Source organism: Plectropomus leopardus, chromosome 24, assembly GCF_008729295.1.
Source record: "Plectropomus leopardus isolate mb chromosome 24, YSFRI_Pleo_2.0, whole genome shotgun sequence".
In the NCBI taxonomy this organism is placed as follows: domain Eukaryota; kingdom Metazoa; phylum Chordata; class Actinopteri; order Perciformes; family Serranidae; genus Plectropomus; species Plectropomus leopardus.
In genome coordinates, this window is record NC_056486.1 from 13,566,291 (window position 1) to 13,581,017 (window position 14,727).

The window sequence follows — 14,727 nt, forward strand, 5'->3', positions numbered from 1 at the left end:
GTGAGGCCTGTATGGCGCAGGCCAGTGGTTGAGAAAATCCACATGGGCAAACACTGCAACATGACATGAGTGGTTATTAACTGGATTTCATCTGTTTGGTGACTGAATGATGTTTGCATGAAACGTCAGGTCGCTTTAAATTTAAAAAATCGCGTGACACACACGCTCCTGTCAAGAGACAGACAATTGCAAGAGATTTTTCATATAAGAGACACACTTATTTATTTTAAAACATATCTGTGTGGCTACAAATACACAATTATGTTGGAACAGTCGTCACAAATGAGTCCTTGGATAGAAGTACAGTCCGTCTCACTTGTGCGCCTCATCATCGCCGCGTCCAGGCTTGAACGCGTGTAATGGGAAGCACTGCCTCCCTCCTCCATGCGTAAATTATGTAGGGCAGGACGGGAATGCTGTGCCACCTCCATTTGAGAAAACCCGGCCGATGAATGTGAAGGGGAAAGGGGAAAAAAAGAAAACACAGAAAGCCGTCTTCAAGCAGCGTTTGGCAGAAGAGGAGTAGCGCATCTCGACTTTGCTGTTGTGCAGCTGAGGAGAAGAAAAGATGGACATCACGGATCAAGGAGCTCAAATGGAGCCGCTCTTACCAACGGTAGATCGACACGCTATTGTTATGTTCAGTTTCATAAAATGTAGCTTTGACTCTGAGACAAAGCTGAATGGAAGCAAATTCTCTTTAGAATAAAGCACTCGAGATCATCGTTATGATTCATATTCAATATCTGTGCGTCAAAATGACCCATATTTTGACTGCTTTACTGGTGTCGCGTGGATATCGTGACAAGCATGGACGTTGCGCACCACAAATTGACCAAATTGGTGTTTTCGCAGCGTGCACAGTTCATATTTGCCCAAGCAATTATCTCGGTTTCACCACAAACGCCTACACACAGATGGGATTTGTGATGCACTGCACAGGTTGCTACAATGTTACACAGCGGCTACAGTTATGTGTTTGCATGATAAGGCTCCTTTGATGTGTTGCCTTTCAGTCAAATCACAGGGTTTACCAGTCGACCCAGTTTTTATACTCTGTATGAAACCTGATCAAGCTGTTGCTGTATGTATACAGCGCTGAGATGGGAGCATGAAGTGTTTGAGCAGTGAGGAGACGGGAAAGATATGCCTCATCAGTTTGATATAATCTAATCAGCTCACTGTTTTGCATCTGTCCATGAGGAGCCTCACTGGATTATTATGATTTATTCATAACCAATTTGGCCTATTTGTGCGCAATTTGAGAGCAGAAATGTATAAAAATCACATTCTTTCACATTATGGCAGTGGCGTGTCTAGACTTTTTTTTTTTTTTACTGGGGTGACCCAGGTTGGGCATGAAGTACGAGCCATGCTGCGGGAACATGCGTCAACATAGCTTTAATTTAACATGTTTGTCTCAACTACCTATACCTTCTTTAATTACAACAAACATCACAGTGTCTTACATTCCTGTTATAGTTTAGTTTAAAAAAAGAATAGAGCTACCAATCACAACACAACAGTGACACCAAACAAACGTAAAATAAAGCCTTCATACTTTATTAAATTGCTCCTCCTAAAGTAAAAAGTACAAGTACAAGTACTCAGCCTACGTGGAGCGGATGCTCTACTCACTGAGCTAGAGACCGCCCCTGTATCAGTTTGTTTGTGGGTAAAATTAGTTAGGCTAGACATGACTCGGGTACATTACTGCCTCTGAGGTTTAAGCACCTATAAATGGAAATTTAGGGCCACGTCTAGCCCTGACAAAACGTTGCAAAACGTATATTTCAACAGAAACGGTGGTACGTTGAACACCATGTTGTGTTACGCAGGCGCACTGCCTTCTAATACGGCAGGGTAGAACTCAGTTCAGTTACATGCTATATGTTCATTGTGTGAAATAAAACAAAAAATGTACAAACAGTAAGTAAAAATCTAGCAGAATTTGGTTTAAGTACATGACACAGCTGATTCGGCACACCTTTGACACACTCACCAAACGGGAGAAAACATACCTCAAAGTCTGTTGCACACTATTTCACAACGTTTTTAGGAAACATGCACCCGTTTACAAACAGTTCAGACTTACTGGGCAGTTAGCCAATCATAAGGCGATGGGTCCTGGGGTGGCCTTTCAGATTTCAGGGCCGTTGCCACCCCAGGCCGCTCCCTAGACGTGCCCCTGTTAAAATCCCAAACCATCAACTTGAGTGATAGAGAGTTTCTATCTGAGCTTCCCCCACATGTTGATGGACTACAGTAGGGGTCAGAGGGGTCGAATCCCCTGAGGTCTGAGGCCCCTGAGCCCGCCGGCAGAATCTCAAACGTCTCAAACACTTGGAGGCAGAGCCTGCGTCTGAGGTCAGCCTCTCCTCATTAGCATTCAGGTGCAGGAGAAGGAAAAAAAAAATGTCCGCCGCCTTGTATGCACTGTCAATGCCAGAGAGAGATAATGAAAAAAAAAATATATTGCTTTGTGCTCACCATGTTTAAAAGCAACGATTGCTCTGGAGGCAAATCAATACTCTCCTTGTTCTATTTGCGGACGTGTTACATGAGGTCTTAGTTTTCCAGAGCTTACAGTTGAAGCCTGACAGCAGGGCTGATGTGGCGTGGGATGGCTGTTCAGTTTTCCCCCGCAGTCTCTATGCAGTGTGGTCTCTGTCATTGTAACTCACTGCTACGTCCCCACTGTCCCTCCGCCTACACAGCAAGCGAATGTGTTGTCATGGTTTCACCAGGATGTGTATGGGTATGTGAGGTGTTAGAATTTCAGGGAGTCCTCAGTGCAAAACAATGCCAGAAAAAACGGTACCCCATTCTAACATGTTACCAGGTTCCCAAGGTCACGCATGAGAGCGTGTTTAATTTACAGCAGGAAGGACTCCATCTGAATGCCTCATTATGCAGCTACAGTGCTTTATTTCTCCACTGTTTCATGTAGGGACACTTGAGTTTTCTACAGTAATGTGTCCACACGCCTTGTTGTGTCCCGTTGTCTTACTTGTTTATTTTGTTCTTTGACTTGCAGGAGCAAAGTCCCCAAGAAAATAAAGATGTGGTGAGTACATCTCTCATTCTCTTCATCTGACGTGAAAAAAGTCATATTGATTTGCTCAGTAATACCGATGATAACTCAATGCAGCACTCGTTAAAGACTAGTTTGAAAACCCAGCTGGGATGCAATCAGGAAATCAATAACAAAAACAATAAAATAAGAAATATGAAGGCCAAGGCAGGAATGATAAAAGTGAGGTCATAAGAAACGTGCTGACTCACACCTCTCTTAGAGGTAATTTTGTGTCTCTGAGATCAGTTTTTGTCTTTTTGTAGTAATTTCTGTGTCTCTGAGATCACTTTGAGGTCACTGTGTCTCTTTGCAGTTCCCTTGCATTTAGTTGTGCTGTTTTTGGTTTTTTTTGTCTTTTCTTGGTCAGCACCTGTTAATTTGACCAAAATTTTTAGTTAAAAGGTCAGTGGGCCCCCCTGACACCATGGGCCCCTGGGCCTGATAGGCCCCATGCAGTAGTCTTTCCATGCTCTGATCTGATCACATTTTGCAGTTAATCCATGTTTTCTATAATCTGTAATCTACGGTAATATTGCACAACAGTATTTGTTTGTATATCTTTCATTAGCCAGCTTGTTAAGCAGATGTTGTGTGTTTTTAGACACAATTGTCACACATGCCACTATGCATCTGGCAGCCACGCAAGGCTGAGAGCACATTGGCTAAATAAATAATAATAGATAATGGGAATTAAGTGCAGTTGCTTCGAAGCACTCACAGGATACGAGCGTAAACAGGCAATTGAGCCAGTCGCGGAGAAGAGTTTTGATGCATGCATGTCATCTGTTCTGACAAAATATTGCTTATGCAACTTTGGGCTGTGAGCCAGACTGAGGACAAGACCGAGCACAAAGTGCCTGCCAGTGGCTCAACTGTGAATCCTCCACTTAATAGAACTTCATTTTCTCCCCGTAAGACTTCAATGTTCCCAAATATCGTGAGGATGCAGGGTGATGTTTACCGCCTTTGTTGTTCGATAACTGTGTTCACCCTTGTACTCCTCGGGAGTTGAGGTTACTTTTTAGATTATTTTAATGTAACGATCATAAAATAGATTATCTTAGGTCTTTAGATAAATGTAGATTTATTTTGACATGAACCCCTTAAACATAATGTGCTTGATTAACTGTACAAGTGGTGGCAATGTTTATTGAAACCTTCTTAAATAAAGCCACGTTTTATAGGACATAAAGCTGCTTATTGAAAAGTCAAGAAGTATAGAATATTTTGTGTAACCTTTAGCAATTTTACATTGAAACAAATGTTTTGAACTAGATTAAGTATAATAGTTTGTTTCAGATGACTCTCTCCAGAGAAGCACTTGGAAAACATTTTGGTAAATACGTTTACACGCTATTAACTTTCTTGCTTAAAGTGAGAGAGAAGTTTAATATCAATCTTATGTCTGTACCCTATTTATGAAGTTATAGCTATTATCTTATTATTTGCATTGTGGCCCTGAGAACTCAATGCACCATGCAAATAGACAAAACACAGGCACCACAAGAAAATATTGTCAGAAATTTGAAAACATGTGCAGAGCATTGAGAAGAAATGCTTTCCAGATTTGACTGGGGTGGCCCAAGTAGGTCATAAAGTTCTTGTGTGTGCGCATACACACATGTAGGAACAGCATTAATTTAAGTTTTCTGTCTCCACTACTCATATCGACTTTAATCAGTCACACTGCAGTTTCTTATGCTCCTTCCATCACAATATTAATTTAAAAATCTACAAATTTCAACACAACAGAATGGCACTATACAAATGTAAAATAATGCTTCAATTCTGCTTAAGTCCTCAGAGAAGAATTATAGCCTACAGGCTAAAATTGGCTACATACAAAAGAAAACAATGCACATTCAAAAACGCAGTCACAGTATGAACTACCAACCAAATTAATAAAAATAAGCCTTTGTAGGACAAACATTGTATTGACAAAATTGTGCAAAACTTCAACTCTGCAACATAAATCTCTTACAGAAAATGTGCTGCAGAGAAATGTCACAAAAGCAACTAGCTGCCCTGATGCAACCATGAATGTATAAAGAAAACTGGATGCAGAGTTGCTCGGTGAAGTGTGAAGCCATGAAAGTTTGACTTCCCTGCTGTGAAATTACCTTGATCTTCTGCATCGTTGGGCACATCGAGCAAACATGCTACAGCCTTTGTCAGATGACTGGCTAACTTATGGTTTAGCGCCCCACTAAGTCATTTTGTGGGAGTTGTGACGCTCAGAAAATGTATCCATTGATTTACAGACGTCTCTTTCACAGTTGAAGTCGATGTAAGAAAATCTTTTTGGGCTCAGTAGCATCACCTGATGGATTTGTTGACATAACTTATAAAAGGAATCACTTTGCTTAATTTGCTTAATCAGTTAAAATTAAGTTACTGCTGTCCGTTCTTTCACTACAAGAAGGATTTGTTTACATTTTCAAATACTATTCGTGCCATCGTACTGCAGCTTATTTTGACCTGTTTCAAATCATAAATGAAACTATTTGCAGTTTGTTATCATCCCATTTTGCAGGGATACTCAACCTGCTCTGCTTGGGGGCCACTTATGCAAAATGACAGGAAGCCAGGGGCCAGTTGCAGCAGCCCCATACATGTTTTCAGGATTTTAGGACATTTCTAGGGTTTTATGGCATTTCTAGGGTTTTAGGGCATTGCGATGATTTTAGAAAATGTGTCAGATTTTAGGATGTTTGTAGGATTTTGACACATTTCTCAAATTTTAGTTTCTAGGATTTTAAGACATTTCTAGGATTTTAGGACGTTTCTCAGATTTTAAGACATCTCTCTGTATTTAGGATGTTTTTCGGATTCAAGGACATTTTTTGGATTTTACGATGTTTCTTTGATTTTAGGACATTTTTCAGATTTTAGGACATTTCTCAGATTTGAGACATTTCTCAGATTTTACAACATTTCTAGGATTTTGGGACATTTCTCAGATTTCTAGGATTTTTGGATATTAAGGATATTAGGACCTCTGTCGTGGGGTGCAAGGGATCCTCCACTGGCACTTTTTTTGATAAACAGGCTCTATTTTGATGCTGTTCTATGCATTGTGGCACCTTATGTGTTATTGTGAATTAGACAGTTCACAAATTAGCACTGGAGACTTACGCTGAAGTGGCTACTTACGGTTTGGCACTCCATTGACTTGAATAGGGATGAACTGATGCAATAGCACGGCTTCTCTCGACTTTCTCAATTTTATCGGACTGAGATGACTGTTAAGAAAATGTATCTGCTAGGTTATAGACTCAGAAATCTCTTTCGCCATATAATATGGAAAAGTCTTTTTGGGCCACATGGCATCACATGATGAATGTAGTTTCACTGTTTGGCCGCTCCGAAAACTTCACTGTGTGAATCACTTTTTAGTGAGACTTAGTGGTTACTTAGACTTTAGTGGTTATCTTGTCGTGGTACTTGCAGCACGTTTCTGTATTTCCTTGTGGGTTTTTTTGTATTTGCAGAGTTGTCTTAAAACGCTGCAAGAGTTGTTAAATTAGTGAAGACATTCTCTTAATTTGCTTGTGTTTTGTTGATTTGATTTCTTAATTTGGACTAGAAACAGTCTTTTAATTCCCGTTTCCAGTCAGTTTATTGGCGGCTGACTCCAGCTTCATTGTTAGTGTACCTAAGTAACCTTGTTTGAACTGCTCCTGTAGATGATTATATGAGCAGTTGACAGTATTTTTTGTGGCTATGGTATGATTTGTGGTACAGCTACAGAGAAAGATCTTCTTTACAGGCATTAAACTTCTGTCAACAACTTCTTGAACTTGATTGGACCTGGTCCTGGATTTGACTTGGACTTGAGTGCTGTGGTCCTAATTATTACCCTGACATAACAGCCGGCTCTCTGCCAGGCTGTCCAGTTAGGGGCTGGTTGATTGGCAAGGTCGGAGCAGATCAGTGAGAACAGACGGAGGAAGTCTGCTGGAGGAGCCCGGGCTTGTTCTTTTGAGCGTGGTGTTCTTGGATCAGTGTGAAATCTCTGTTTGACTTGCTGATCCAACTGTGCAAAACTGGCAGGCAGGCAGGAAGCCTCCCCACCGCAGCTAGGAGCCTAGACCGGCTGTGCTCCCTTTCCATGGTTAATTATAGCAGTGTCAGTGGGGAGGAGGGTGAAGAGGGCATGGAGGTAGGTAGAGGGAGAGGGTACAGAGCTGGATGAAGAACGTGAGAGACAGATGGTAAGATGAGGAGAGACACAGAAAAATCAGATCTTGTATTGTAGGGTGATTTTTCTGTCCACACATCATCTTTGCCATTAAAAACTCACAATAAGGAATATCAGATAAAGCACATGACAGCTGCTCAGGCAGTGCAGCAGAAATAGTTGCTTGTTCCTCCGTATCTGTTTCTAGCACACCATGCCTCGATCACAGTTTCGCTGACAATGCACTACAGCCAGAGAGCAGCCTCTTTGCCTCAGGTAGGTTGTGCAGACACGCACCCTCAGACACATAAAGATGCACATATACAGTGTGGCTGCAATGCCAACCCTGCTTACTGCTGCTTCTACGTGAGGTGTGTAGTGACTGTGGCACATGTCAGGCGCACCGGGGCTCTGTGAAGCCCCTCAGACAGGATGGTGTTGTTTGACTCCCTGCGACCTAAGGCTTCTCTTAGGTAACAGAGCTACAGAGCAGAACTGTGCACAGCACAGCGTCAGTGATGTCAGAGCGCTAATCTCTCTGGGGGGATTGGCGGATGGACGCTTGTCAGAAACATTTGATGCTACCCTGGATGAAAGCCGTTGGCGGCAGAGGGAGAGGCAGAGTCGGAGCTGCGCTGAGCTCCCTGCTTTTGTTTTCATGTTGTGCTCGTGGAGGAGTGAGGCTGCTGCCATATTCCAGCATGGGAAGAGCGGCTGAGTAGAGCGGTCGAGGAGAGGAGCGGGTTCGACTAATGGCCCAGCAGAGGAGCTGACTTTATCTTTGTCTGCTGTTCTCTCTGACTTTGACACACAATCCCAAACACACACGCTGAGATCAGAGTGGGGCTCAGGCCCTGAGCCTTAGCCTCTTGTCTTACCATTGCTGCAAGCACAAGGGGAGTTAGCGGGCATCCTGCCCCAACCTTACAGGAGGCACACCATGCTCTCAGTGGACCACAACAAAGGATTTATTTATCAGGTAGGTCACTCTAATCTTGCAAAAGTAATCAAGCTGGAAGAGGGTTCGCATTTTGTCGACTTTGCTGTACTTAAAATTGGAAACAGTTAGCCACCACTCGGCAATTTTGGCAACATGCACAAATATACATTTGTCAACCAGTCAAGCCTGATTTGGATCCACTCTTGTTGAGATTTAACGGTGGCTATATATCACCAATGTTGTCTGTAAAAAGCTTGCATGTGATTTTCTAACCGCATGATGTAAATGCTTATATAGTTGATGGGCTGCGGGAGGCTCGCCTCTTGTGCTGCAGTGAGGGCCAGTTGTGCTGATGTGCATGTGAAAGGTCCCGCGGAGGTTGGCTGACAGATGGGACTGTCATTCTGGGGCGAGAGAGGAGCTTATACTCGCAGTACTGACCCCGGTGATCTCTGAGGGGAAACTGGCGAACAAAAGCCAGGAACACTGGATATGTTTGTGTTTGGGCTTGTTGTTATACATGTTTTCTGGTCTTTTTGTGCTTTTGGGACATGCAGAAAGTTTTCCTACCTGCTAGTTCAAATCTTTGAAGATTCTCAGTCTCATTCGCTGGTTATGGAGGGCAGCGTTCACCCTCCATATCTCACTCTGTCCCACAAGGTTAGAGAGAAGTGATGATGTAGAAATGTTCCCGGCATACTTAGCATATTCTTCCCTGTGATGCTGCCGATGCTGATCCTGCTGCCATTGCCACGGTAACCACGGCCATCTGTAGGGATGAAAACCATGACAACAGAAGCCGTGAGCCAATCACAGGGCTTGTACAGCTGCTGCTAATCCATCTCCCCTCTTAGCTAGCTACACGCTATAGAATCTGGTTTCTAGCACATTTACAGTAAAAAGTCCATTAAAGCAGATTGAAAATAAATAGACAGATTTACATTAAAACCCAGTCGTATGGATTTTGCATGAAACGCCACCTGCTTGGTTATTTTCCCAGCTTTCTGTGGAGAACGCGTGCAACCTCTGATATGATTTTCAGAGTGCAAGTTCTGGCCCACATCTCATGCTATAGTAATGTAAACATTCATCATCTCTGACGATGTGGAAGCCTCAGGAGAGATCTCTGACGAACACAGAAAGGAGGTCACATATCTGCTTCTCTGAGATCATGTGCACAGATTCCTGGAAAGGAGCTTGTGAGAATCAATATGTCTGTGATTTATACTGGCCAGAAAAATGGAACAAAAGCTCCCGGACAAATCAGGTGTTGCTGACACTTGAAGACGTCCTCTGTGTTGTTTTATAACTAGTTACGTATGAAAGATAACATCACCTGATAGTTAATATGGCCAGCCAGTGTTGCACTGACGTTATATGTTTTTTTCCATTACGCCTTGTGTTTTCTCTCCCACGTGCTGGTGGAAATATGAAAAAAGATATGATTTTTTTCTAAAGAGACTTTTATTGTTGCTTTGCAGACTAATCCACTACTGTATCTCTAACACGAATAGCCAAAGCATTAGTTCTCAATTCTAAAAACAAAATCCAATAAGAATTAAAGCTGCAAGCAGCGATGACAGGGCCCTCGTACCCCCACGTATGTCTAGGTGAACTTCAGCTAAAGCGATTGTTCATTTCTGTGAAAGTTGGATAATGCACGCAGAGAGTTTGGTACCTGAAGTAAGGTATTTCACATGATACAGTACTTCCAGCACCCACTAGATTGCATTTGAGGGCACATAAATTCCACGTAATCTTGGTGTACATAATTTGTAGACCAAACCATGAAACTTTCATGTTAATTAATTAATTAATTAATTAATATTAAAACAAAAAAAAACCTATTTGGAGTGTTGAGTTTGAACCTTATCCAGGGCAGGTTAGTTTTTGCTTCTCAGAGAAGAGTCTGAAGTGCAACTTTAAACACAGCCGAAATGTCTGAAGGTTTAGCTCAGTTGGTTAGAGGGCTCGCCTGCAGACTATGAGATCATTCAGGAGACAAGGGGACAAGCGTGTGTTTTTTAACAGTTTGAAGTGTTTGTTGTAAGGTACGTCATTGATGACTTATATCAGAGCAGACAGATATATCAGCGGATATTTTATTTTATTTATGCCATCAAAGTCAAATGTCACCTGTCCCAGATAAGACTTGAACCGGCAACCTCAGGCAAACAAATCATCTGATTTACCCACTGAGCCAAACCTCCAGACACCGCACATGTTTTTGACATCCTGTTGGACGAGTTCGCAAAAGTACGAGGCCTGAAATCGCCAAAAATGAGCACAAAATTCAAAACGGCTGACTTCCTTTTGGGTTTGGGGGGTGGGTCCAACAGGCTTTTTTGTGCGTCTGAGCATGATACATAAGTGTACCGAATTTCGTAATTGTAGGTGAAACTGGCCATTTGGGCTACGCGTTAGGGGGCGCTGTGGAGCCATTTTGCCACGCCTATTTCCGAAACCACCAAAATACAATTTTTTTTGCCAGGCTGGAGGTGCGTGCGAGGCATGTTGAGACCTCCAAAAATGGGATTCATTGTGGAGAAAAATAATAACTCCTTGCATTCCAAGAGGGTCCTCGCACCGGTTGGTGCCCGGGCCCAAACATGAATAATTAAATATTAATAAAAAATAATAGTGTTTTTCATTTTATTTTTCTCTCTATTCTGTATTCCCACTGCTAATTTGGAAGTAATTTTGCCTTAAACACATTTCTGCTGCCGTAGTACTTCTGCTGTCTTTACGAGCATGCTCTAAATCTGTCACAGCGCTGATAGTTGATTGCTGTATTTATATGTCAGGAGGTGTGTGTAGGGATGAACATGATCATCAGGAGCAGAGTATCCCAGGGAATTTCATAGATTTTTCACAAATTTGGGCTATCCAGGGCACAAAATCTTGCCTTACGTTTTTATGTGCACAGTCTTTTATAAATTGCAGAACAGACACAGTGTTTTTAACTTAGTTGTTTATCTTTTGGACTGATAATTCAGATCCGAGCTGAAGAAGTGCTCCAGCTGTAAGTCATGTCAGGATATCTTTGAGCCTGTTAGATTCTTGCTGCCTCTGTAACGCTGACTTCTTTCACACTTTTCACCCCCAGTGTGTAATGCAGGCTCTAATGGAATGCAGCAACTTCACAACAGTTAAACATTTCAAGAAAACGTAACACTTAGATATAAAGTAAACATAAATATCAGTTTACAGTCATATTTCCTTTTTCAGGATTATTTTTAAGTAAGATCAACACGTCAGATTTTACAGCGTAGTCATTAAAAGTACCCTCGAACAATTCCTGCTGTCATACAAACAACATCCGTCAACAAAGTCAGTCACCCATTGACTGTCACGACAGTAGCTCCAGGCTGAACACCGCTATGACAAGCCGAATCAAATTCAGGCTCCGGTTTACAGCTGGGCGCTCTACTGTACATGTGAACGAACGCTGACTCGGCTGTCACTCTGGAGGAGTTTCAAGTGAGTGGCGTTCACCTTTAACTGCACCATGACAGAGAGGTCAGAGTCAGAGGGAAACTGGAGCATACTGTGGAGGAGATTTTAGATGTGTGAGATGGGGGAAAATGAGCCTTCTTCGGGTTGTTTTTGGAGCAGGATGTTCCTCTGAGTTCAAGCACACACATTTCAGGTCACTTTCACTCTTGGCTGGGTTTATTTTTGGACTGTATCCGTTGAAAGTACACCACACGATGTTGTGTACAGGATTACGCCAAGGGTACACCGCAAGTTTTAGTCATCCTTTGTCCCATGTCAGGTCACGACCAAAAAATGAATATTCAGTATTGAGTGCAGTGAGGACGGTGAGCGTAGGTGTGTGTACGTGAAAGAGGAGAGATTGTTCTGTTTGGATGTTTTTTTTGCTTTCCCACGATCGTTGATTCGATTTCAGCTCAGCAGTTGGTCATCAGATGTGTTCACAAAAGCCAGAGTGGAGGCTGCCTGGTGATCCTGAGGATACGCTGGCTTTGTTGGCCCTTTTCGGGGCAATCACTCGATCCTCCGCGGGCACTGTTGAACAATGTCAGGCATGAAACTCATTAGGAAGAGTGGTCGGGACACGGAGTCAGGTGTTGAGAGGTGCCGGATGGATTGGTTAAGAAATGCCTCGGGTCATTCTTTCGTATAGAATGTATCTGGGTGGCCCCGGGTCTGAAAATGCATCGCAAAGAGCATGTTGATTAAAAGATCTGCCAGAATGATGCTTTTAAGCAGCAGGAAAAAAATTTGAAACTTTTCCCTAACTTTTCAGGGACCCAAAATTAAGCTTTTTTTTTTCTCGCCCCACTAGCTCATAACAAATTCAACCTCAATTCATAATTCGTAATTTCAGCGTGCCACGTGATATGTTCAAGGACCGTCACAGATTTGAAAATCCAGCAATTATTTCTAATTTTACAGTTTCTGGCTATGATAAATGAAAAAAAAAATTCTATGAAAAACAGCCAAGAAAATAAAGACAAAAAAACCCTCACAACATTTTATTGAAAAATAAGGAAAAAAAATTGCCATTTCTTAAGTTAACATTTCTTAAAGAACCCATTTTATAGTTTATAGTTATTTTTAAATATTTATTATAATTTTATATTTATGTTTTTGACTGTTGCAGTAGTCTTACCTCTTCCAGAGTATTGATTTTTTGACAACTCTAATATCCACAAAGTGTTGCATGAGACAGATCATCATATCATCATATAAAAATCATATCGCCTCTCCTCCTCTAACTGATTCTAATGGCAATCACTCGAATCTTCCCCAGCTAACCGAGAACAATCAATCAGAGCAGTGGAGGCTGTAATGCAGCGGTCAATCATGTCGATCAAAGCAAGTGAACTGTCAGCCGTCAGGTCAAACTGTCAAACTGAGGCAGCGCCGAACAAATATACATACGATTCTGTTACTGCGCTGCCTATTTCTTGCCTCATATGTTTTCAGAAACATATTTTAGTCTGTGAAATGAGAAAGTTTGTGACCCGGCCTCTGTTTTTATGTGCTGCTGTGTTTGTATATAGTTTCAGTTTTAGTTATTATGAAGAAAAGTTATATTTCTAAAAGTTACCAACTGCAGCTCTCATCTCAGTTTCACAGTATCTGTTAGTTAGTTTGCTAATATTTGCCACCATGAGGTACTAATCATACCTGAACACACAAGGCTTTAGCTGCACAAACCTGGAGCGTATTAGATTGAGCGTGCATTTTATCTTCTGTGAATTTAACATTTTATTCGTAAGAAGGTTTTTTTTTTTTCTTTCAAAAGCCTACTAGTATTGCTGTAATAAATTTATTGATAATAAGAGCTGTCAGATGATTAATTTTGTAATTGCAGAATTAATTGCAAATAACAGCATTGTTTTATCACGTTTTCAATTCTGTTATTTTGCATTATGAAACAGTTAAGAAGTCCATAATGACATGTTGCATGAAAGCATAAAAACAGCATGGACATGTTTTTAAAGGAGAGACTCATGGGTACTCATAGAACCATTGTTATGTATGGACCTTAAATGCATTGCAATTCATGCGTTTATGTTGATAGACCTTTTAAAAATAACAAAATCCAAATAGTTTCTTGACAAGAAATCCTTAAAGACAAAATGAGTAAGTTTTTCCTTAAAAAAAAAACAACAAAAAAACCCACCCATAAATATAACCCATGATCAGTTGTGACCCAATAGAAGTATGTGGCGGTGTCTGCAGAGACTCTTCTCTCTGCCTGTCATTTCTGATTTTGCTGTTTTTGGGACATTTTTTGGGGATTTACCCTCAGGGCTCTGGTGTGTAGCCCCCGACTTAACTTGAGGGCAGGACTCTATAAAATGTAGCGACTGAGGTGCCAGATCAGAAACAACTTTGAATGATGAGAAAGAAATCATTTTGCATGAAATAAATCAAAAATAAACACCAAAAACAACTGAGCAAGATTGTCCGTGTCAGTGCAGGATATTGACTTTGAAGCTATACTGTATCCATCGACAGCATGTGCGTTGAATCAAAATCAGATAAGGTCTTTTCAAGGTCATGATGCTCTACTTCCCATCATTATTGCACGAATGCTTGCACAGTGAGCACATACAGTACACACACACACACACACACACACACACACACACACACACACACACACACACACACACACACACACACACACATGAACTCCTAACACAGAGCGACATGAGAACATCCTCTGGTCCTCGCTTCGTGTCCAGGCCTGAAGCCTTTTGCGCCTCTTCTTCCCCTGTGTATAGCTCGTTTCTCCGCACTGCTCCGCCCCATCACACCACTGCCTGCAGAGGAACTGTGTGCAGGATGCGTGTCCCTGTGTGTACAGTACATGTGCTGCATTCAGTGTACATGCCGTGCATATAAGTAGTGAATGTAGGACTGTGTGTTCAAATCAATAACACAGGAAAGCAAACAGGCTTATGATGGAAAAAAAAAAAGCTTCACAGTGGAAAAATGTAGACATAATGTACATCCATGTTAGCGTGCACCTATTCATCATGCCGGTCACAT

At 41.7% G+C, this 14,727-nt stretch overlaps 1 protein-coding gene across 3 annotated transcripts in view; it reads left to right on the forward strand.

Moving 5' to 3' along the window:
• The first annotated feature begins 317 nt into the window (after nt 1–317).
• Nucleotides 318–14,727, forward strand: part of LOC121962653 (sodium-driven chloride bicarbonate exchanger-like) — a 57,062-nt gene continuing 42,652 nt past the window's right edge. For all 3 annotated transcript variants that reach the window (XM_042512884.1, XM_042512885.1, XM_042512886.1), the window contains exons 1-2: nt 318–616; nt 3,038–3,067. In XM_042512884.1, the coding sequence (XP_042368818.1) occupies nt 569–616; nt 3,038–3,067 (78 nt within the window). In that variant the 5' untranslated portion in view covers nt 318–568. The remainder of the gene's footprint in view (nt 617–3,037; nt 3,068–14,727) is intronic.